Below are 24,481 nucleotides of genomic sequence, written 5' to 3' on the forward strand. Positions count from 1 at the left end.
TATATTAACACCTACACACTACCAGTCATCAGATATATCAACACCTATGCCCTACCAGTCAACGGATATATCAACACCTACACAGTACCAGTCATCAGATATATTAACACCTACACACTACCAGTCATCAGATATATCAACATCTACACACTACCAGTCTTCAGATATCCTGCTGGCATCATAAACTGGCCTAAGTAGGAGACAGAAGCCACTGAACTCCTTCCAATTCCCAGAGGTCTTCATTTCTAATCCAGCATCTCAGAGTACCTCAAGCAGCAGAAACACAAGGGGGATGGAACAGAAACCACCACGAAAGGAACAACCCCTGCACCGTATGTACCACCAGCAGATAGTGGAAGTGGCTGATATGGAGAAATCCTACCAATGGCTGGAAAAGGCTGGACTGAAAGACACCACAGAGGCTCTAATCATGGCAACACAGGAACAAACTCTGAATACAAGATCAGTAGAGTCTGATATCTACCACACCCAGCAGGACTCTAGATGTAGGCCATGCAAAGATGCCTCTGAGACAATCCAGCACATAACAGTGGGATGCAACATGCTAGCAGGCAGAGCATACATGGAACTTCATAATTACGTGACTGGCATAGTGTACAGAAACATTGGTGTTTCTGGGGCTGGTCAAAGTGAAATACATATCCAGAGGTGGTGGAGCTAGGATCGAGCTAAGATTCTGTGGGACTTCCAGATATAGACAGACAGAATGGTAAGGAATAACCAACTGGACATAGTAGTGATGGACAAACAGCAGAAGAGGTTCATAGTGGTGGATGTGGCAATCCAGAGTGATAGCAGCATCAGGAACAAGCAACACAAACAGTTGTCTCTCAAATACCAAGGATTGAGAGAAGATCTGGAAAAGATGTGGAGGGTGAAGGTAACAGTGGTTCCCATGGTAATCAGATCACTATGGGCTGTGAGTGAGCTCCAGTAGATCCTAGGAACAACATCCAAGTTCCCAGTCCAGAAGAGTGCAGTCCTGGGAACAGCTAAGATACTAACACAGGACCCTCAAGCTCCCAAACCTCTGGTAGAGGACCTGAGCTTGAAAGAAAAAGAGACTGCCTGGGAAAGGATGAGAGGGCAATTATGTTTTTAGATATATGAATTGATATAAGGGGTTATTTTTAAACGATTATTAAATGGTTAAAATGATTTAAAAATTATATTCTTTTTTTGTAATTCAAGGACACAGTCAGAGCTGATATAAGAACATTTATTATTTTATTTTAGCCACCACTAGCTCTGCCTCTTTAGTGTGGTACATGATTGCTTTGAAACTGTATTTAAAAAGGTTTTTTACAGTGCTCTGCTTTTGTCTGCAAAGTACAGCATCCATATTCTTAATTGCAGAATACATTATGGGGTTTTTGCAGTGTCTCAGCTCACACATCTGTAGTGCAATTACTGTGTTCACACTGCAAAATACAATAAGATGTAGGTTAGCATACTTATGTGTCTGGATGACAAAGACACTGCACACTGCAATTGACTCATGCTCAACATAGCAGAAGGGGACAGAGAATAAAGCAAACCAGTGCCCTATACTACCCTATACTACCCCATACTACCCCATACTACCCTATACTACCCCATACTACCCCATACTACCCTATACTACCCCATACTACCCCATACTACCCTATACTACCCTATACTACCCTATACTACCCCATACTACCTTATACTACCCCATACTACCCCATACTGCCCTATACTACCCCATACTACCCTATACTACCCTATACTACCCTATACTACCCCATACTACCTTATACTACCCCATACTACCCCATACTGCCCTATACTACCCCATACTACCCTATACTACCCTATACTACCCTTTACTGTTCTATACTGCCCTACACTACCTCACACTACCATATTTACATTAAAATTTACATTTACGGCATTTAGCAGATGCTCTTATTTAGAGTGACTAATAAAAGTGCTTTGTCATTTACTCATAGAATAAATCCTAGTACAGTACAGTAGGTTAGAGTCCAACATACCAATGAACTAGAATACTGTAGAAATACGGGGATCACTGCTGATGCCTAAAAGTACAAAATACATAAAGTCTATCTTAAACAATGATAAGTGTAATAAACAATAAGTACTAGAGTTTGTTAGACAACACCAGCGTAATAAACAATACCCTACAATAAATACTAATTCTACCCCATGCTACCTACACTATCCCAAACTAACCTATTTTACCCCATACTACCATATACTACCCTATACTACCCTATATACCTTACACTACCCTACACCACCCTGTACATGTGAGTTGATTGGCTCTGGCTATTATTCAGCAAATGTGTGTGATGGTATTTGCATTAGACTGTGCTAATATGTGATATGTAAGTAGAATATGTGTGTTGAAATGCAATTGCTTTAATGTTGATGGGAAACGCAAACTTTAGCTAGATAGCATTAGCCTACTGGGCCTGTCCATTTGCTTGTGCACTTCAAGGAGATAAGGCATCTTACAGACATTAATATCCTACCAAAATCCAGATACTAGATAATATGTCCAAAGAGCTTCACAGAGTGGACAGAGCTGAGGTCATACAGAAAGAACCTAACCCCTCAGTGAAGTTTGGTGGTGAAACTGTTATGCTGTGGAACTGGTTCTACAAACCCAAGGAATCTCATTAAGGTTTGCAATTAAGTGTATTGGTGTAGAATTAGATTTTTAAAAATAGTATGAAAACCTAAAAAAATAGTACAAAAATTGTATCACCTTTTTTTGGAAATGTCAGATGAAGCAAGCCATTGTATATTAGATGTAATTCAAATTTTAAATACATTTAGTGTAATTAAATTCTTATTCACTTAAAACATAATTCTACTGACCTAACCACTACTGACCTAACCCTCACTGACCTAACCACTACTGACCTAACTACTACTGACCTACCCCCACTGACCTAACTACTACTGACCTAAGCACTGCTGAACCTCTGGTTTGAGTGGAGATCCTTCACTTCACCAAGCATTTTAAGAAATTCTATCGAGGAATTTCTTTGAATAATTTTATCTCACTGAAATATTTTATTTCTTTCATATTTATTTTTTTCCCATATTTAATATTTATTTCATTTCACAGGCATTTTTTCATACCTATTTTTGTTCATCTGAAAATACTAAAATACTACACGTGAAATGTGAGGAACACAGGAACACAGTTCACGTGGGAAGTCATTTCTGTGGTTCCAAGAGAGGGATATGCCCTACACATGGGGATTAAAAGAGGGATATACCCTACACATGGGGATTAACAGAGGGATATGCCCTACACATGGGGATTAACAGAGGGATATATCCTACACATGTGGATTAACAGAGAGATATACCCTACACATGGGGATTAACAGAGAGATATACCCTACACATGGGGATTAACAGTGAGATATACCCTACACATGGGGATTAGCAGAGGGATACGCCCTACACATGGGGATTAACAGAGAGATATGCCCTACACATGGGGATTAACAGAGAGATATACCCTACACATGGGGATTAACAGAGGGATATACCCTACACATTGGGGATAAACATATTTTCAGGACAGACTGAATTAAGTATCATTTTACAGCACATTTAACTCTGATTCAACAATTAATATGTCAGGTTTTAGTTAACTGTAAAATGTCATTCACTGTTGTTGTGTTATTGAGCTGCATTTCATATATATGTTAGTTTAGATTGAAATGCTTCTAACTTTTTCTGAAGTTCAAAAAGGGATCATGTTTATCTGATACATATATTAAGATATGAAGATATTTCATATTGGATCAATTTAAAGCAGTTATTAAAGCATGTTTAAATAATAATAAACCACATGCATTCAATGAATAAGAAATGATGAAAGAAGATATTGTACCATTTAAATTACACAGTAATGTGAGTTTCACATTTCATTTGGATAGCTGGATACATCATATCTATAACGTTCCCTTGGTAAATCTCATTGTTGGACTCAGTTCACTAAGCAATAATAATTAGTGTTCCATGCATATGGTACTGGAGTTGTAATTCTTCACATCCCATTTTAATCAAGTGTGCCTGCAACACACAGCTAATAATTTAACAGTAACAACATGTACTAACTGATAAACAGTGTTGTGGTGGAAACAGTCCAATGTTGCCCAGGGTTTAACCAGAATCCAAAACTATGCAAATCAAATGCCGTTGTTTACCTGCTTGTTCCATTATCAAAACCATGACAGTGATGAAGAAGACAAAGGAAAGATCCATCACGTTTTCTTCCTCAGACACAAAACCAAAACGGGATGCATAGTACAGCAGACATGCAGGCATCTGTGTGGAGGATGAGGGAAGGATGTTGTGTTTCAGGAGTCTCTCCTAGTCCTGCTGCTCTCTCCACCCTCAACCCTGCCACACACAGTTCCCCAACTAAGGACCACATCGCCGCATTCGGCCGAGAGTGTGCATGTGTGTGGATGGATGTATGTGCGGTTAAAATGCATATTAATACCATGAGATTAGTGAGCTATTTGAAGCAGGAGCTGGAGCTCCAGAACCAGAGCTCACCAGACATTTGAAGAACATTGTAAAGGTCAGAGAGGAAACCCGTCCACCACCAGTCTTTTTCCCAAACCAAGGGAAACCCGTTGTGGTAAACCTCCATCTTAATTAACACAGTTAAAAGCCAATTAAAACACTTTGATTAAAGCATCTGCAAACCAGACTCTCTTAATAGCTGGGGACTCTCAAGTGTATGCTGCTATTAGACAGGAATGCATCCAGTTTGATTATTTCCACAATGGCCATTTCTTTTGGGCGGTTCCTCCATCTTTTGGCTAAGTTGTGCCTGACGAATGCAGCAGAAGGGCTCTCTGATCATTGTAATCTGGCGTTGACATGGCAGTCACACGTCCTCGAGTGAACAGAAAGGCTGTGATTCTGTTCAGGCAAAGGTAATGGACTCTGAAAGTTGTACCACGTGCATCTCAATGGGGTTTGACAATCACAGTGAGAGAAATACTGATGTATTCTGTGCTGCACCACATGGACTATTTTTTTTCCCACCCTAAGATCTATTTAGCTCACGTTTTGACTTCTCATTAGTCCAGATTAGGCTTTGAGGATAGCTAATTAAAGAGCAGGTACAACCCAGAACAGCGCATTTGGTCCCTGTGCCCTTGGCTACAGCAGTTAGATGTGTGTCTGTTTTCGTCCGCGGGAGGTTTAATGAGCATTTTCTGAGTGCCTGCTGTTGAAAATGGTCACTTGTTCCCACTCCTGAGCTGAGAGCAACAGGAAGTGAGGGCAGCGTGGAAAAGCTTCATGCACTTTTGCCCTTCATACCAAAGTGAAGAAAAGCTGTTTTTATATTCCTCTTAAACTTTATTTTAAAAAGAAAATATAAATATAAACAGTTAAAGTTAGAATTGCTTTGAATCATTCTGAATCTTTTTCCAAATTTGTAGACAGACAAAATAATTCTAATGATTGAGCTTTGGCACACACTAGAAGTGGTGTGACTACATATTTTAACTAACATTTAGATTTGTTCTGTATTTTGTGGTTGTGATAGTCTGTTTTGTGAAATGTTCCTTTGTCATGTTAATGCTAAAATCTTTAAACCCAATTTTAAAATACTGAGAGTACTTATAGTAAGTAATAAAAAATATTTTTTGGGTAATATTTATACTTTTTGTTTGAAATAAGAAAACATTAAATGTATTTTAGTACACTAGTTGGCATTGATGGTGTGATACCTCATAATTATAATTGTAATATTTTATTATCAGTCAGTATGACCCTACATAATCTTTCAACCTCACATAATCTTTTAAGGTTAACCACATAGATTTTTTTGTTATACACAGGAGGCTACACAGTTATACTGTGGCGTTATGTGGTTTTATTACTATGGTGTTATGTTGATACGGTTTATGTGTGGGGTGATATGGTTCGTGTGTAGGGGTGATGCGGTTCGTGTGTGGGGGGTGATACAGTTCATGTGTGGGGGTGATACGGGCAGATAAAGAGGCTAAACCAACTGTCTGCTGGTCGTTTTGTGACGTCACCTAAGGTTCATCATACTGACTGTGCCTGTTCCCTGAGCTAAGCAGAAATACAGAAAACAAAGAAAAACTTGCTTTAATAACATAATTAGTATTAAAGTAACTGATTCATAGAACACTGCCTGCACCTTTTATCTAAAGCTGGTTTTATTACATTTTCCTGATAAATGAAATCCTAATAGATCATAGATTTAATTTACTTTGTCTAACAGAAACCTGGATCAAGCCAAATGAGTCCATAGCTTTAAACGAAGCGTGTCCTTCTGGCTACAGCTATGTGCACCACCCTCATCTAACTGGCTGTGGAGGTGGCACTGCAGTTATTTATACTGACACATTAGGCATGAACCAAAAAACTGGTTATGATTTCATGTCCTTTGAAATTATTTTTATTAGCATAAATGATGTAGCCAGAGATAAGAAGCCCACCCAGCCTCTTCCACTAATTGGCATCTACAGGCCATCAGGACTCTACTCAGAATTTATTAACCAAAATTTGCAGATTTCCTCTCAAATCTAGTCACTCTAATAGAGCCATTATTGTTTCTGATTTCAACATTCACTTGATAGTGTCCAAGACCCTCTGAGATCGGCCTTTAGTTCTATATTAGAATCAATTGGTTTCACCCAATGTACAAGAGAACCCACACACTCTGGTGGACATATGCTTGATTTAGGACTGACATATGGTGTAGATATAGAGAACAGTGTCATATTACCCCAGGCTGATGCCATCTCAGACCATTCCATTATTTCATTTGAACCACATATGAGCCACAATATAGTAACCTCACCTCGCTACTACACCAGACGCAGAATCACATCAGCTACTGCATCTAGATTTATTGCAAATCAATTATCATTTGTGACTGGGATATCCTCAAACCTCTTGATCAAATAACTGAATGCTTAAAATCAGTATTCTGCTGAACACTCAATGATGTTGCTCCACTTAAAAATAAAAAAATTATGGACAAAAAATTAGTACCTTGGAATAATGATCACATTCGCAATTTAAAACAAAGGAGAGCCTTCTCAAGTATAGAAAGGCACTTATTACAGCTCGAACAGCTTAGCTCTCAACCCTTATAGAAAATAGCCAAAATAATCCTAGATTTAGGAATAAAAGTGATGCCAATGCTCAGATTACATCACACAGTAGTAATGAGTTCATGAATTTCTTTAAAGAGAAAATTAAGAACATTAGAGATAACATTTAGAGCATTAACATGACATTGGGCAGCTATTTAGAGATCAGAACAACCGAGCCAAAAACGACTCTAGAATCCTTTACACCTATCCAAGAGCCAGAACTTACATCTCTGATCTCATGCTCAAAATCTTCCACTTGCTCACTAGATTCACTGCCCACACACTTATCAAAGAATCTAACCTCGACCCATGTCAGCTGTCAAACTACAGGCTGATCTCAAACCTCCCATTTATTTCCAAGATGCTAGAAAAAGCTGTAGCTCAGCAGCTAAACTCATACCTGAACCAGAACCGGATACATGAAGTCTTTCAGTCAGGGTTTAGGCCTCATCATAGTACAGAGACACCACTGATTAAAGTAGTTAATGACCTGTTGTTCTGACCAGGGTTATGGCTCTTATATTGCTTGATCTGAGTGCAGCATTTGACACTATAGATCACAACATTTTACTAAATAGACTCCAGAAAGTTGTTGGGATTGGGGGAACAGCCCTTTCCTGGTTTAAATGTTATCTAGCTGGTCACTACCAGTTTGTTAACATACATGGAGACTTCTCAGCATACAACAATGTTAACTATAGTGTCCCATAAGATCTGTTCTAGGGCCTTTGCTTTTTTGTTTATATATGCTACCTCTAGGTGACATTATATGTAAACACTGTACTAACTTCCACTGCTATGCAGATGATACTCAGCTATGTGTCTCAGCCAAACCAGAGGACATATATCAGCTTAGTAATATTGACGAATGCATAAAGGACGTAAGACGCTGGATGTTGAGGAACTTTCTCTCACTTAATCCTGACAAAACAGAGGTGCTTCTATTAGGCCCAGAGACAGCTAGGTCCTCTCTCTCTCTAATTAATCAATGAACCTCAGTGGTCTCACAATCACATTTTCTCTAACAGTTAAAGATCTTGGAGTTATTATGGATCCCAGTCTCTCGTTTGATGCCTGTGGTTCCTTCTGGCTCTTTCCTTTTAGCTGTGCTGCCATATCTAGATCTGTCGGAGTCCATTACTGCACATTATAGTTCCCTAATTCACACACCCTCGTACCTGGTCATGCCTAATAATATATTCTCTCTTTCTGCCAAGGTAAACCTGCCCCTGATGTCATGGCTCCTCCCACCACCCCATGATGTCCCCTGCTGTAGCCCACCACACCTACATCCCTTGCGGGATGGGTCTTGGACACATGCACACCATCAGGACAAGACTAGGACCTCTAGAAAGTTGGAATAGACATTAATTGCTTATTTTTTCATTTTTTTCATTCATTTTTACTCTTAAAATAGTTATTGTTGTGATCATTGTCAGCCAGAGGTGGAAGGGCCCCCCTAGTCTTGGTTCCTCTCAAGGTTTCTTCCTCATGCTCTAAGGCTTTTTTCCTTTTCCACTGTCACCCTTGGCTTGCTCACTGGGGGCTTGGACTTGAACATTTGTAAAGCTGCTTTGTGACAACATCCAGTCATAACCCAACCTGTGACCGGTCCTCCAGAGATAACCCGACCTGTGACCAATACTGCAGAGATAACCCAACCTGTGACCTGTCCTTCAGAGATAACATTAAAAGCCAGTGCCAATAACCTTGGAAGACACTTGTTGTATAATTGTGCAGCTGTGAACCTAAGATTGGCCACTAGAGGCTGCTAGTGACCCACACATGGGTTGAATGTGTGGTAAGGAATGAAGAGATAATGTACTGTAGTTCTGTAATACTTACTGTAGTACTGTAGTTCTTATAATAGTTCAGTGAGAAATGTTAATAGTAACGTTAGAGCCGCCACCACGTAGAATAGACCTCAGTTCTCTGAAAAAATATGTTCCATGAGACATTTGTCTCTCTGTTTCCCTGCAAGATTCCAGTTTGCTTCCTTTTTAACTAACTCTACTTGAAGCAATGAAAAAGTAAGCAAGTGTTCAACAATTAACACCATAAGCCTGGCATTATTCTGCTTGATTGAAAATAATTTCACACTTATTAGATCATTTTGAAAGTTAGCAATGTTTTGTTCTATATATATTTTAATAGGTCAGGCATCCAGAATGACTAGTTTAACAACAGAGTCAGTAGATTTACTGTTTAAAGTGCACTAGAGAATAAAATATCTGAAACAACATCTGAAAACAAACTTTATTCCAATGAGAGGTTTTAATCTTAAAAATGTGATCAATGTGATTTTAGTGCATTTAACTTTTTTTTTTTTTTTCCAGTGAACACAGCTAATGAAGAATTAAAAAAACTAGCTAATATTACTCATGCTGTGAATTTATTGGTTTCTACATGGCTGACAAAACTCTTAGTTCATTAACGTTAATGCCTTTTAACATCCCTCCAGCGTCACCATAAGGTTCCATACGACCTCAGGCTCCTCGTTCCAGCAGTAAAATAAAAGGAAATATACATTAAACCTCTCAGTGAAATCAGACAACACAACTGTGTGAGTCCCATGGAACCCTGTACAAGTGCCACGGGGTTGCATAGTTGCTGTGTGGCTGCTGCCCTGTAGATACACCAAAGTGATCAGCAGTGATCAAAATCTAAGTTATTATCTGCAAACACTAAACATCTCTAAAGAGGTATATAGAAGTAAAGAGAGATTTTTAAGTAAATAAATATGTTGTGATATAAAGGTCTCTCACAACCTACTAAAACCAATGAAGTGTTTCTACCTCTCAAAATATATTTTTATAAGTCTCTTTCTATATAATAAAAATACTGTATGTTTTAAAATGTTTGGTTCTCTTCAGAAGGATTTGTATATCCTTTGACTAAAAGATGTTTTTCTAAAAAAAACAAAAAAACACAATGTAAAATAGTACCTAGTAACACTTGTGTGAGTGCTGTGTTTATTCACTGTATGGTCTGTACGATGTTTAGTTAATTAAATCATTTAATAATTATTATAAAAGGATTCTAAAATGATGTCACAGCAAGGAATGCATGGCCATCTGAGATGAATCATGGGATCAGACTGCTTGGTCTTGACATTCAGAATATCATCAGTGTGGGTCTGATGATGGAAACTCTTTCTAATTCTGCTGGGCTGTATGAGGTCCAGCACCACAGCGCTTCCCTGGTCCAGCCTGCGTCAGCACACTATGGCCTGCACATGCTTTGCGCTGAGGCTTGCTGGGAATCCTTGGCCAAATCCAGCCTGACGTTCTCTGAAGAGATGAGGAACAGGTTTTTCACCATATGTTTACAGGGTCTTGCTGGGTCTCCAACTACTCCCTCAGCCTGACTGCCAACTGTCTCTTCACTGGATATTACAGATGCCTCTAATGAGTCTAAGGGTACCTGTCCTGAAATATTTTAATAATTAATTTATGCAAATGTGTAAATGTTAACAATGCCAGCATCTTTAAAATCTGAGAGGAGTGGGCATTATAAGTTGTATCTCTAATATCTGTTAGTCATGGTTATGGTATCTCTAAGCCATATCTCTAATATCTGCTAATCATGGCTATGTTATCTCTAAGCTGTATCTCTAATATTTGTTAGTCATGGCTATGGTATCTCTAAGATGTATTTCTAAATGATTGTTTATGTTTACCCTGCTGGGATAAGGGACGCCACTAGTCAGGTAGAGTGATCCATAGGGCCACGTTAATGCAAAGATTCCCTCTCACCCAGTGGTGGCCTGATGCTGGTTCCATCTGACATCCCTGTTCTGCCAATGGGGCATAACCTTCAGTGTGTCTGTATAGCTTTGGCCTTTCCACACATCAAAACAAAATTCATGCTGGTCTTTCTCCTTAACATTTTCAAATAAATCTCTTGAAGGTGGCAGCCATAATCACAATTTAAAGGCACCTGACCCGGACACTGCACCTGGTCTCCTCTGTGCAGAGCCTCTGTGGAGTTATGACACCAGACCTGCCGTACGTCTGTCAGTCTGTGAAGGGGTAGAAATGAGGAAACTGGACACTTTATCTTACACAGAATGGCTTAGTAGGAAGGAACCAAACTGCTGGAACGGACTCTTTTGTTTTTAAAGCTCTCATGTAGATTAGAACAAATGTAACTTTCATGAAGGAGTTAGAACAAAATTCCTAAACAATCTATAAAGTGATTCAACAATTTGTTTGATCATTTTTCATATTAGCACTATGTCTAATGGTCTCAGTTGTTAATGAGGTAACCACTTGGACACCTCAGAGAATACTGGAAAAGGATGGCAGTAAACAAAATCATTAGCCAGACTCTGAAAGTGTTCCTACCCCCATGGCATCTGGTTTCTACCCCCATGGCATCTGGTTCCTACCCCCATGGCATCTGGTACCTATTATCACCATGTGTGGGTAGACCTCGGTGCATGTGCAAGATTCGTAGGTCCGTCCAGGACTGGCCAATGAAACACACCACTTCATCTTCTGAAAAATTAATTCTATCTGTAATCCTTATATTCCAGCTATGTACAAGAGGATTTATAAGACACACAATGATTTTTGTAGATTAAATCTTCTTAACCCATTTCTTTTAATCCAGGTTTGAGAAATAAATTAGAATTAATTACTAAGATTTTGGGTTTGTCTCTTAACTCTCTAGAGGTAATAATGGAAATAAATGGTATTTGATTTTGTCAAGGTTAATCTTTATATCATATATTATGGTACCACTGCAAATAAGGTAATAAATAAATAAATGGCTTGTTTTTGTGTACAGAAAATTACACCAATAGATGGCGGCATTTGTTTATGAACTTAAACATTGCAGTCTTGTACTCATAACTGGCCAAAGTCTTAAACACAGGAAGAAACACACGAGTTTAGCTACACATAAATTCCCTCATCACTGATTACAATACAAGATCTAGTCTCAGAAATCAATTACACATTATGAAGAAACAGTTACAATAACAATTATAAAGAAATTGTAAAATTATAAGAAAAGGAATTGAAGGCCAAAACAATTACAAAATATGTGAAATAATAATACATCTATTAACTAAATCATGTAAATGATAAAAGTATATGCAATTATAACACATATATTACTAATGCTTTAATGTTTTTATTCAGCAGTAAGTTGTCAGATGTGGGACATTATCACCTGATGATTAGTTTTTGTTTGTTTGTTTGTTTACATAAAGATAGTCTACAAAGAACTTCCTGTTGAAGCCTTGTTTTCCCACACAGTCCCACCTTCTTTCAGTCATGGAACAGAATCTGGTCACCAAGAAGATCGATCTGCTGCCACTAAACACAAGTAGGAACATGTAGGAACATATACTTTACATAAAAAATAAGCATAAGGAGTGTTGTTTTAGAAGGGCAGTGAATTAGAGGGGAACACAAGTCTTTCCAAACACGGCTGGCAGGAAAGCTGCAGTACTTGCAGTGGAGTGTTGGACCTGCACACATTCATATCACAGGCAACACACACTGATTGATCAATTATTTCAAATGCAAAAACATTCATTTGTTGGACAGTATCTGAAGAAAACTTCAGCCTGTATGCTCCATACATCACACACCATCCACCATCCACCACACAATATACATCACGCATCAAACACCACACATCAAAGATTATACATCATACCACACATCATACACCACATATCACACACCATACACCACACATCAGACACCATACATCATACAACATAGAACACACATCACACCATATATCATACACCACACACCATACACCACACATCATACACCACACATCACATGCTATACATCATACAACATACAACAGACATCAAGAATCACACACCATACAACATACAACATACACCAAACATCACACATCAAAGATTATACACTATACATCACTCTCCATACATCATACACCATACATCACACACACCATACGTCATACATCACACACCATACATCATACACAATATACCACACATCAAACACATCACACATCATACAACATGCACCCCAAATTACACATCATACATCATTCACCATGTAACACACATCACAAACCATACACCACACATTACACACCATATATCATACACTATGCACCACAAATCACGCACTATACATCATACACCATATAATACCACACATGAAAGATCATGCATCACACACCATACACCACACATCACACACCATATATCATACACCATACATTACACATCACACACCACACATCAAACACCACACATCATACACCACACATCACACACCATATATCATACACCATACATTACACATCACACACCACACATCAAACACCACACATCATACACCACACATCATACACCATACATTACACACCATACACCAAAAATCATACACCACACATCACACACCATATATCATACACCATACATTACACATCACACACCACACATCAAACACCACACATCATTCACCACACATCACACACCATATATCATACACCATACATTACACATCACACACCACACATCAAACACCACACATCATACACCACACATCATACACCATACATTACACACCATACACCAAAAATCATACACCACACATCACACACCATATATCATTCACCATACATCATACACCACACATCACACACCACACATCACACACCACACATCATACACCACACATCAAACACCACACATCATACACCATACATTACACATCACACACCACACATCAAACACCACACATCACACACCACACATCATACACCATACATTACACACCATACACCAAAAATCATACACCACACATCACACACCATATATCATACACCATACATTACACATCACACACCACACATCAAACACCACACATCACACTCCACACATCATACACCATACATTACACATCATACACCACACATCACACACCATATATCATACACCATACATTACACATCACACACCACACATCATACACCACACATCACACACCATATATCATACACCATACATTACACATCACACACCACACATCAAACACCACACATCACACACCATACATCATACACCATACATTACACATCACACACCATACATCATTCACCATACATCACACACCATATATCATACACCATACATTACACATCACACACAATACATCATACACCACACATCATACACCACACATCACACACCACTCATCATACACCACACCCTGTAAAGTGCAGTGGTGGAGACATTGCAGTTCCCAGTCATTTCCATGCCAAAACCTTTTATTTGCTTCATATTTTGAATACAAGTCTCCACATGCTCTATAAAATGTACTTGTTTTGCTTTTGCACAATCATATTTCACAATCGAAGGGTGGAGTGGGAGACAGGGAGGAATCAAATGTGTAGTAATCTTCCAAACAATTAACAGCATTATTCCAGTTACCCTGTCATGCTGAACAGTATTACACAATCTGTTACATACTTGTGGCATGGAAAAGAAAAGGTTAAATAATTGGATCTTCCTTTTTACACTTATTACATGGAAAGATGTTGAATGTTTGGGCTTGTGTTGTTAGTAGGTAAGTGGAACAATCACAATGGCCTTACCAATGGTAGGAATAACACTTTCATGAAAGCATTCTGAAGCCTGCACTGTAAGATGTGTTAACTAATTCAGTATGATAACACCATAGCTTAGCCTGAGGACAGTTCTACAGAAAAGAAGCATGAAAACACATCCAGTGTCATGCTGGCAGGTGACTGATCGTAACCTCGTTAGACTAATAATCAGAAGGGAAGCTTCTTTACTAACCCTAGTGCCAGATCAGAGGTATATTTGACTGGTGTTTGGTACATTAACACTCACTTGTTTCAATGGTGTCACAAGTAATTATGTGTTTCAACATAAAAAAAATCTAATCTGGACTGACTGCACAAAACAGAAAAAAGACAGTGGTGAAGGTTAGGAGGAGAGAGGACGAGAAGAACGTACGATAGAGGAAGAGTAGAGCTGTGAGCGGTCTCTCCCTGGTTCAGTTATATAACAGCAAACATCAAATACAACTAGTTCATGAAGTATGTTTCACAACATACTGGAGGACTGTAGACTTTAACGCAGTCGGAAAAACACAAGAGAACAATTCAAAATCAGTAAGTGTAAATTCACAAACGAATCACCTCCACCTGTTTATATAAATGTATATTAAAGTTGAGCTCAATAAACGGTGTGCTACTGGATCAGCTAAAAAAAGGTTCAGACGAAATGACTCCTCCAAGCGTCTTTAAACTGCAAACATTTGAATCAGGTCTTCATTTTTGCGTTTTGTGTTCCTACTGCGTAATGAAGGTGACATGGAGAGATATGAGAGATAAGCGCTTTACTAACCAAAATGATGGTTATGTGTATTATGACAATTTATTATCAACACGTCATTTATTTGAAATAATGATGAGTGGTCATTTGGGAGAAAATGAAAGCATCACGGACATGCCAGGTTCTCATAGTTGTATTTATTGAAAACAACAATCTGGATGGGGTTTTTTTCCTTTCTTTGTTTTGTTTTGTATTGTGATTCATTCTTAAGTGTCAAAATTGAATATGATATTGTATTTTTCACTGGACATCACAAAGTTATCAATTTTTAAAATGATTTTTATGTATTTTTTCTTTCCTTACAATAATTTGTGCTTTTGATACTTAGGTTTTAACAACATGTTAATACAGTTAGAGTTAATACCAGGGACTACTGACAAAAAAGTCCAAGGAGTAAAGTACAGAGATCATATATATGCAGTACAAATGACAGATATACACACCAGAGGGATCCACCTCTACGCCAGTTCAATTGAATTGGTTCAACACATACAGATTTGAAAAGCATCTATATTTCAGATCCCACATTAAAAACTGATATAGCATGGGATTTTGTCTGAAATTTTAAGAAATATAAGGTGCATTTTAATAGTTCGTAATATCGGAGTTTACCAAATTATACGCTTTTATAAAAAAGTGTTTGCGCAGTGATGGCATTGTCATAGTGAACTCCTTCCATGTATAAATGTATGAATATGCACAGAATTATGGGTATTCAGTATTTACACCTGCTGGAATGTTCTCCATACTAATCAATAAATCAAATACTTCAAACAACATGATTCTCAGAAGATCAAAATACCTTTAATATTTCACGGCTACTTCAGAATGCTTTGGGGGAAATGCACAAGTAGATTCACGTAAAGCAGGTCTACAGAAACGAGCACTGAAGTCACAGCTACTGTTAGCCAACAGGAAAGAGTAAAGGGACAAGCACTTAGAGACAGCTAGCTTAGAGCATCGGGGTGTGTGTGTGTTTGTGTGTGTGTGTGTGTGTGTGTGTGTGTATATATATATATATATATACATACATATGTATAAATATATATATAAACATAAGTGTGTGTGTGTGTGTGTGTGTGTGTGTGTGTATATATACATACATATGTATAAGTATATATATAAACATAAGTGTGTGTGTGTGTGTGTGTGTGTATATATATACATACATATGTATAAGTATATATATAAACATAAGTGCATGTATGTGTGTGTGTGTGTGTGTGTATATATATATACATACATATGTATAAGTATATACATATATATAAACATAAGTGCATGTATGTGTGTGTGTGTGTGTGTGTGTACTTATACATACATATGTATAAGTATATACATATATATAAACATAAGTGCATGTATGTATGTATGTATGTATGTTTATATATATATATATATATATATATATATATATATATATATATATATATATATATATATATATATTCTCTATAGATAGAGTATAAACTTATGTTTACTTAAATTTTATGTATATATTTCCAAGTAAAATTAATTTACTTAGAACTATATGATAACATATTTCTAATATAAAGCCAGTATAGATATTTTTGCTCTAATTATGCAATAGCAAAACCCATGCTGACATAGAAAAGCATCCACCACATTAAGAAAAAAAATTTACAATTTATGAAACATGATACAATAAATAGTATTATAGAATTGCTGCTGTACACAAAAGCAATTTAATTTCACTCATATAAAAATATGTTTTAGTGCAACCTTACATATATTGATACTTCACATAATTCAGACTCAGGTGTCCAAAAAGACGGTAAATTGCATTTAATACAAAGCTGATACACAAAACTTGATATATTTACATGTCTTCCTGTTTCATATGCTTATAAGAATATAAGCAAAAAGAAAAGGCACACACATCTGTACATTTAAAAGTACCAATCAGAGTCCATAAGCAGTTTTGGTCAGGCTCATATACAGGTATAAGTTAAACATATATGTATATTCTCTGAAATTTTAAATAAGAAAGTTGTAATTATAGTTGAAATAGCAAACCAGGTTATAAAAGGCATGCTACACTGTACATTAAAACCATTGAAAATCTAACGTTTAAAGACTGCTTGTCTGTGTGTGTGTGTGTGTGTGTCTAAACGTTGTTTATCAGTGTAATTTGCTGCCCTCATTGTTTACCTGTTGTCAGTGGTGTCCTTTGACTCTTTGCCTTTCTTCTCTGCATGGCCCTGCTGGCCTGGTGATCTCTCTGCAGCCTCTGGACTGTGAAGAGAAGGATGTCCTGTTTTTGGTGTGGCATTCACACCACTGTCTGTGCTGGAGAGCAGAGGAAGCCTGATATTTGAGCTGTTAAAGTGCTGAATGCAGCAGGGTAGACTGTCTGGCTGGGCTGTGGGAGAAGAAGCCAGCGCGTGCTGATGGACCTGCTCGATGGCGCGGGCCAGTTGTTCTCGTGGCTCCTCTGAAGCGATGCGCAGAGATGCAATGGCCTTCGTGCATGTCTGGATGCCCTCCTCTTGCTTGCTTTCTTTGTCACACACATCCTTGCCGTCCTCTCCGGGCAGGTGAGAAGGTGGCGAGAGTTCCAGGGATGCTGCTTTGGGGAACGTGGTCTTCTCTTGAGGTTGACTAGGAGCCTCTGGCCCTCTGTTGCTGCCACCAGTTCCGTGCCCCTCACTGGTGCTGGACTCCTCAGACGGGCTCTTCTGGAGAGGAAGGTGGGTGGGATGGACCAAGCCTGTGACAGAGTGTACCATCTGGATGCCACCGATGGGGATCATGGGGAATGGGGTCCGGATCTGCTGCTGAGAGTGCAGGGGCAGATGGCTGAACAGGACCTGCTGGGTACAGGAAGCCTCAGCAGGGTGACCGTCTCCTTGGTGATGACCCTTCCTCTGACCCTAAAAGTTTATTAGTGAGGTGAACATGTTACTACCAAATAACTCCAAATAACTTTTCAGGAATTCTTGAAGTATACCAATAAATGTAATCTTATATTTCTAATACGTTAGAACATTATGAATTTTCTTTAACTATTTAACTAGATGGATGTTTTAGTAAAATATAAGACTCAGCAAGTCTTCAACTAACAGTGATCTTTGAGGTTTTGTGCTGAATAGTCAATATGATGGCAGTGGGAGGTCCTGTGGGGTGATACATCCTTAGCATCACCTAGTGCACTACATAACCCTAAACCTAGTGCACTAACTGACCCTAACCCTAGTGCACTAACTGACCCTAAACATAGTGCACTAACTGAGCCTAAATCTAGTGCACTAACTGACCCTAACCCTAGTGCACTAACTGGCCCTAACCCTAGTGCACTAACTGACCCTAAACCTAGAGGACTACCTAACCCTAAACCTAGTGCACTAACTGACCCTAAACCTAGAGGACTACTTAACCCTAAACCTAGTGCACTAACTGACCCTAAACCTAGAGGACTACCTAACCCTAAACCTAGTGCACTAACTGACCCTAAACCTAGTGCACTAACTGACCCTAACCCTAGTGCATTAACTGACCCTAAACCTAGAGGACTACCTACCCCTAAACCTAGTGCACTAACTGACCCTAACCTTAGTGCACTAACTGACCCTAACCCTAGTGCACTAAATGACCCTAAACCTAGTGCACTAACTGACCCTAACCTTAGTGCACTAACTGACCCTAACCCTAGTGCACTAACTGACCCTAAACCTAGTGCACTAACTGACCCTAACCCTAGAGGACTACCTAACCCTAAACCTAGTGCACTAACTGACCCTAAACCTAGAGGACTACCTAACCCTAAACCTAGTGCACTAACTGACCCTAAACCTAGTGCACTAACTGACCCTAACCCTAGTGCATTAACTGACCCTAAACCTAGAGGACTACCTAACCCTAAACCTAGTGCACTAACTGACCCTAACCTTAGTGCACTAACTGACCCTAACCCTAGTGCACTAACTGACCCTAAACCTAGAGGACTACCTAACCCTAAACCTAGTGCACTAACTGACCCTAACCCTAGTGCACTAACTGACCCTAAACCTAGTGCACTAACTGACCCTAAACCTAGAGGACTACCTAACCCTAAACCTAGTGCACTACCTAACCCTAAACCTAGTGCACTAACTGACCCTAACCCTAGAGGACTACCTAACCCTAACCCTAGTGCACTAACTGACCCTAAACCTAGAGGACTACCTAACCCTAAACCTAGTGCACTAACTGACCCTAACCCTAGTGCACTAACTGACCCTAAACCTAGTGCACTAACTGACCCTAAACCTAGAGGACTACCTAACCCTAAACCTAGTGCACTACCTAACCCTAAACCTAGTGCACTAACTGACCCTAACCCTAGTGCACTAACTGACCCTAAACCTAGTGAACTAACTGACCCTAACCCTAGTGGACTAACTGACCCTAAACCTAGTGCACTAACTGACCCTAAACCTAGTGCACTAACTGATCCTAACCCTAGTGGACTAACTGACCCTAAACCCAGTGCACTAACTGACTACCTAACCCTAACACTAGTGCACCACCTAACCCTAACCGTAGTATACCACCTAGCCCTAGTGCACCACCTAACCCTAACCCTAGAGCACTACCTATCCCTAAACCTAGTGCACTACCTAACCCTAACCCTAGAGCACTACCTATCCCTAACACTAGTGCACCACCTAACCCTAACCCTAGAGCACTACCTAACCCTAATGCACCACCTAACCCTAACCCTAACCCTAGCGCACAACCTAACCCTAACCTTAGAGCACTACCTAACCCTAACCCTAGTGCACCACCTCACCTTAACCCTAGTGCATGACTTAACCCTAACCCTAGAGCACCACCTAACCCTATCCTTAGAGCCCTATCTAACCCTAACGCTAGTGCACCACCTCACCCTAACCCTAGTGCATGACTTAACCCTAACCCTAGTGCACCAACTAACCCTAACCCTACAGCACTACCTGAGCCTAACCCTAGAGCACTACCTGATGCTAAGCCTAGAGCACCAGCTAACCCTAACCCTAGATCACTAGCTAACCCTAGTGCACCACCTAACCCTAACGCACAACCAAACCCTAAGGCACCACCTAACCCTAAATCTAGCGCACTACCTGACCCTAACCCTAGTGCACCAGCTAACCCTAACCCTAGATCACTAGCTAACCCTAGTGCACCACCTAACCCTAACCCTAGTGCACAACCAAACCCTAAGGCACCACCTAACCCTAAACCTAGCGCACTACCTGACCCTAACCATAGTGCACCACCTAAGCCTAACCCTAGTGCACAACCTAATCCTAACAATATAGCACCATGTAACCCTAACCCTAGCGCACAACCTAACCATAACCCTAGCGCACCACCTAACTCTAACACTAGAGCACTAATTATCCTTAAACCTAGTGCACAACCTACCCCTAACCCTAGGGCACCACGTAACCCTAACCCTAGTGCACTACCTAAGCCTAACTCTAGTGCACTACCTAAGTCGAACCATAGTGCACCACCTAACCCTTACCCTAGCACACAACCTAACCCTAACAATATAGCATCACTTAACCCTAACCCTAGCACACAACCTAACCATAAGCATAGCGCACCACCTAACCCTAACCCTAGAGCACTAATTATCCCTAAACCTAGTGCACAACCTAACCCTAACCCTAGGACACTACCTAACCCTAAATCTAGCACGCCACCTAACCCTAAGCCTATTGCACCACCTAACCCTAACCCAACAGCACTACCTAACCCTAACCCTAGTGCACCACCTAACCCTAACACACCACCTAACCCTAACCCTGGCACATAACCTAACCCTAACCCTAGAGCACTACCTGACCATAAGCCTAGAGCACCACCTAACCTTAACCGTACATCACTAACTAACCCTAACCCTAGTGCACCACCTAACCCTAACCATAGCACACCACCTAACCCTAACCCTAGAGCACTACCTACCCCTAACCCTAGAGCACCACCTAACCCTAACCCTGGCACACAACCTAACCCTAACCCTAGAGAACTACCTGACTCTAAGCCTAGAGCACCACCTAACCCTAACCGTAGAGCACTAACTAATCCTATCCCTAGTGCACCACCTAACCCTAACCATAGCACACCACCTAACCCTAACCCTAGAGCACTACCTACCCCTAACCCTTGAGCACTACCTACCCCTAACCCTAGCGCACCACCTAACCCTAACCCTAGAGCACTACCTGACCCTAAGCCTAGAGCACCACCTAGCCCTAACCGTAGAGCACTAACTAACCCTGACCCTAGTGCACCACCTAACCCTAACCATAGCACACCACCTAACCCTAACCCTAGTACATCACCTAACCCTAGTGAACCACCTAACCCTAACCCTAGTGCACCACCTAACCTTAACGCACCATCTAACCCTAACCCTACAGCACTACCTGACCCTGACCCTAAGGCACTACCTGACCCTGACCCTAGAGCACCACCTAACCCTAACCCTAGATCACTAGCTAACCCTAACCCTAGTGCAGTACCTAACCCTAGTGAACCATCTAACCCCAACCACAGTGCACCGCCTAACCCTAACTTTAGAGCACTATTTAACCCTAACCCTAGCATACTACCTAACCTTAACCAGAGTGCACCACCTAACCCTAGCCCCAGTGCACCATCTAATCCTAACCCTAACACTAGTGCACTACCTAACCCTAACTTTACTGATTTATTATCATCCACTGTGTCATCTGAAATTTGGCTAATTGGTGATTTCATCTTAAACTGGCTTTCACAGAAAGTTGACTATTTTAAACAGCTGTGCATAGACTTACATTTAACAAATCTATATGATTTTAAGAAATCCTGATAAATCTACTTTGACTGAGAAAGTTACTTCATAACATACTTCTTAAATAAATTTCTGTTGGCATATTGCCATCAAATCTAATTAATCACAAAGATTAAAATATTTAATCCATATTAATATCAATTTTAAACACTTCAATGATATTTTCTGCAAGATCTCCATCATAGTGTATTGCTAGCATTTCCCTGAATTAGCTTTGGCATTTTATTTCTGCATCTCATCTATATGACATATATGTCATCTGTGTGGTATTATGAATATTAGATAATCCTACTGATCAAAAGTTTCAACCTTGGCCAATACCTTATATATATATATATCTTCTTAACTAAGAAGATATATCTTCTTAGTTAATGACGTTGTTGGAGAAAATCACCACTGTGTTACTCTGGTTATATATTCATCAAAGGCTTTTGATCCCATTGATCATGATGTAGTCACACAAAGGCTTATTTCTATTGGCTTTCATCAGCAGGAACTTAATTTGTTACATAATTATCATATTAATAGGAGTCAATCTGTTGTTGCCAATGGTAAACGTCCTACAATGGTTCCAATTCCTACAAATTGTTAATGGGGTTCCACATGGATCTATGCTTAGCCCTCTGCTTTTTACATTATATATTTCAATAAACTCGTAAAGCAAATTGAAAACTCTGGACCTAATTTTTATGCAGAAGACATGGTCCTGTATTCTTGTGTTTCTACTATGAAATCACACTATGAAGCCAGAAAACATTTACCGAAAGACTTTAACTTATTGCAAAGTTGTTGTGAATAAAGCAGAAACTAAATGTATGTTTTTTCCAGGTCTTATAGAACTCCAGTGTTATAGAATCTTTGCTTTTTCAGTTAATACTTCAAAGGTGCATTAGTCAGTGCTGACATCTTTCCTTACTAATTCAAATAAACCAAGAAATATTATTTTAGCATTGTTTTGGGGGCTTGAGAAAACCTGCTTGAAAAAGCAATTTGGAATCTTGTGTGTTTACACTGACCTCCCGTCAGTCACTTTATGAGACATTCAACACCCCATCACTCCAAACCTACTACTTCTGTTTGGCTAAGGAACCATGGCAGAGCTCAGTAAGCACCCTGCATCGCCAGGGTCATTACTGTGGACAAAAAAATATATGCTACACTGCCAAAAATATTCATGACAAGACATAATAAAATGAGCTAACATTAGAAGTGCTTTTCCAAATTGGAAAGAATCAATACATGCAAAGGGGATGAACAGACTGACAGACTTTATATAACAAATCAAGTAGACACATCTTAATTGCTTAAGAGCTTTATTTTCTTTATTTACTTAGGTGAAGTAATGCTTTAGCTGAAGCTCATGCAGAGACACATGTGATATGCCTGTCAGCTGCATCATCCCTTGCAGCTAATGACGCTCTCTAGCTAAGACAGGGGGAGACTGAAAGTCATGTCAGCTCAATACAAACTAATACTGGACAGTAAAACACTCACCTAATCTCACAGCGACACATTTTCAGGATCTGAATCCTACGTGTTTATCGGTTTATACAGCCAAGAGGCTGAATTTTGTATTGGGAATCACCACATATCAGAGTCAACACCGTCACACCCCCGGGGGGTCTGATGCTCACTAATGCCACTTTGATATCAAGAAGAATTTGTAACGTATGTGGGTAACATTATTAGAGGGTAAGGCTCTCGAAAAAAAAGATTAATGATAAATAAATAATCTTAATTTGTCAAGCAGAATAAATCAATACTTTGCAGGGGAGAGCAGTGTTGTAGCTCTTTCCTGATGCTTATCTAGGCTTTTGCATACAAGCACTCCCACCCGGAGATAATAGCTACCACATGGTTCATTTTGCTAATAAGTTGTTAAAAATTAAAACTCTAAATTAACTCCGCTGATCACCATAAATCTTAGAGGCAAAAATGGATGGTGGATACAATGAGTAAAAAAATAATAACTCCAGTGCTGTTGTGTATTCTCTACTACTTCTCAACTACTTCTCCAGTGAGGAGGTTTTTCTGTAATCTTGACTAATGCACCTTTAATTGCCAGTTATTGACTGTGTCTCAAACTATAAATATCTTGGGAGTTTGGAT

The 24,481-nt window shown here is 39.4% G+C and overlaps 1 protein-coding gene across 7 annotated transcripts in view; it reads right to left on the reverse strand.

The window, feature by feature from the left end:
* Positions 1-17,018: 17,018 nt before the first annotated feature.
* Positions 17,019-24,481, reverse strand: part of hivep2a (HIVEP zinc finger 2a) — a 70,139-nt gene continuing 62,676 nt past the window's right edge. For all 7 annotated transcript variants that reach the window (XM_027019323.2, XM_027019329.2, XM_035524129.1 and 4 more), the window contains one exon: positions 17,019-18,440. In XM_027019323.2, coding sequence (XP_026875124.2) covers positions 17,715-18,440 — 726 coding nt within the window. In that variant the 3' untranslated portion in view covers positions 17,019-17,714. The remainder of the gene's footprint in view (positions 18,441-24,481) is intronic.

This window comes from Electrophorus electricus, chromosome 3 (genome assembly GCF_013358815.1).
Source record: "Electrophorus electricus isolate fEleEle1 chromosome 3, fEleEle1.pri, whole genome shotgun sequence".
In the NCBI taxonomy this organism is placed as follows: domain Eukaryota; kingdom Metazoa; phylum Chordata; class Actinopteri; order Gymnotiformes; family Gymnotidae; genus Electrophorus; species Electrophorus electricus.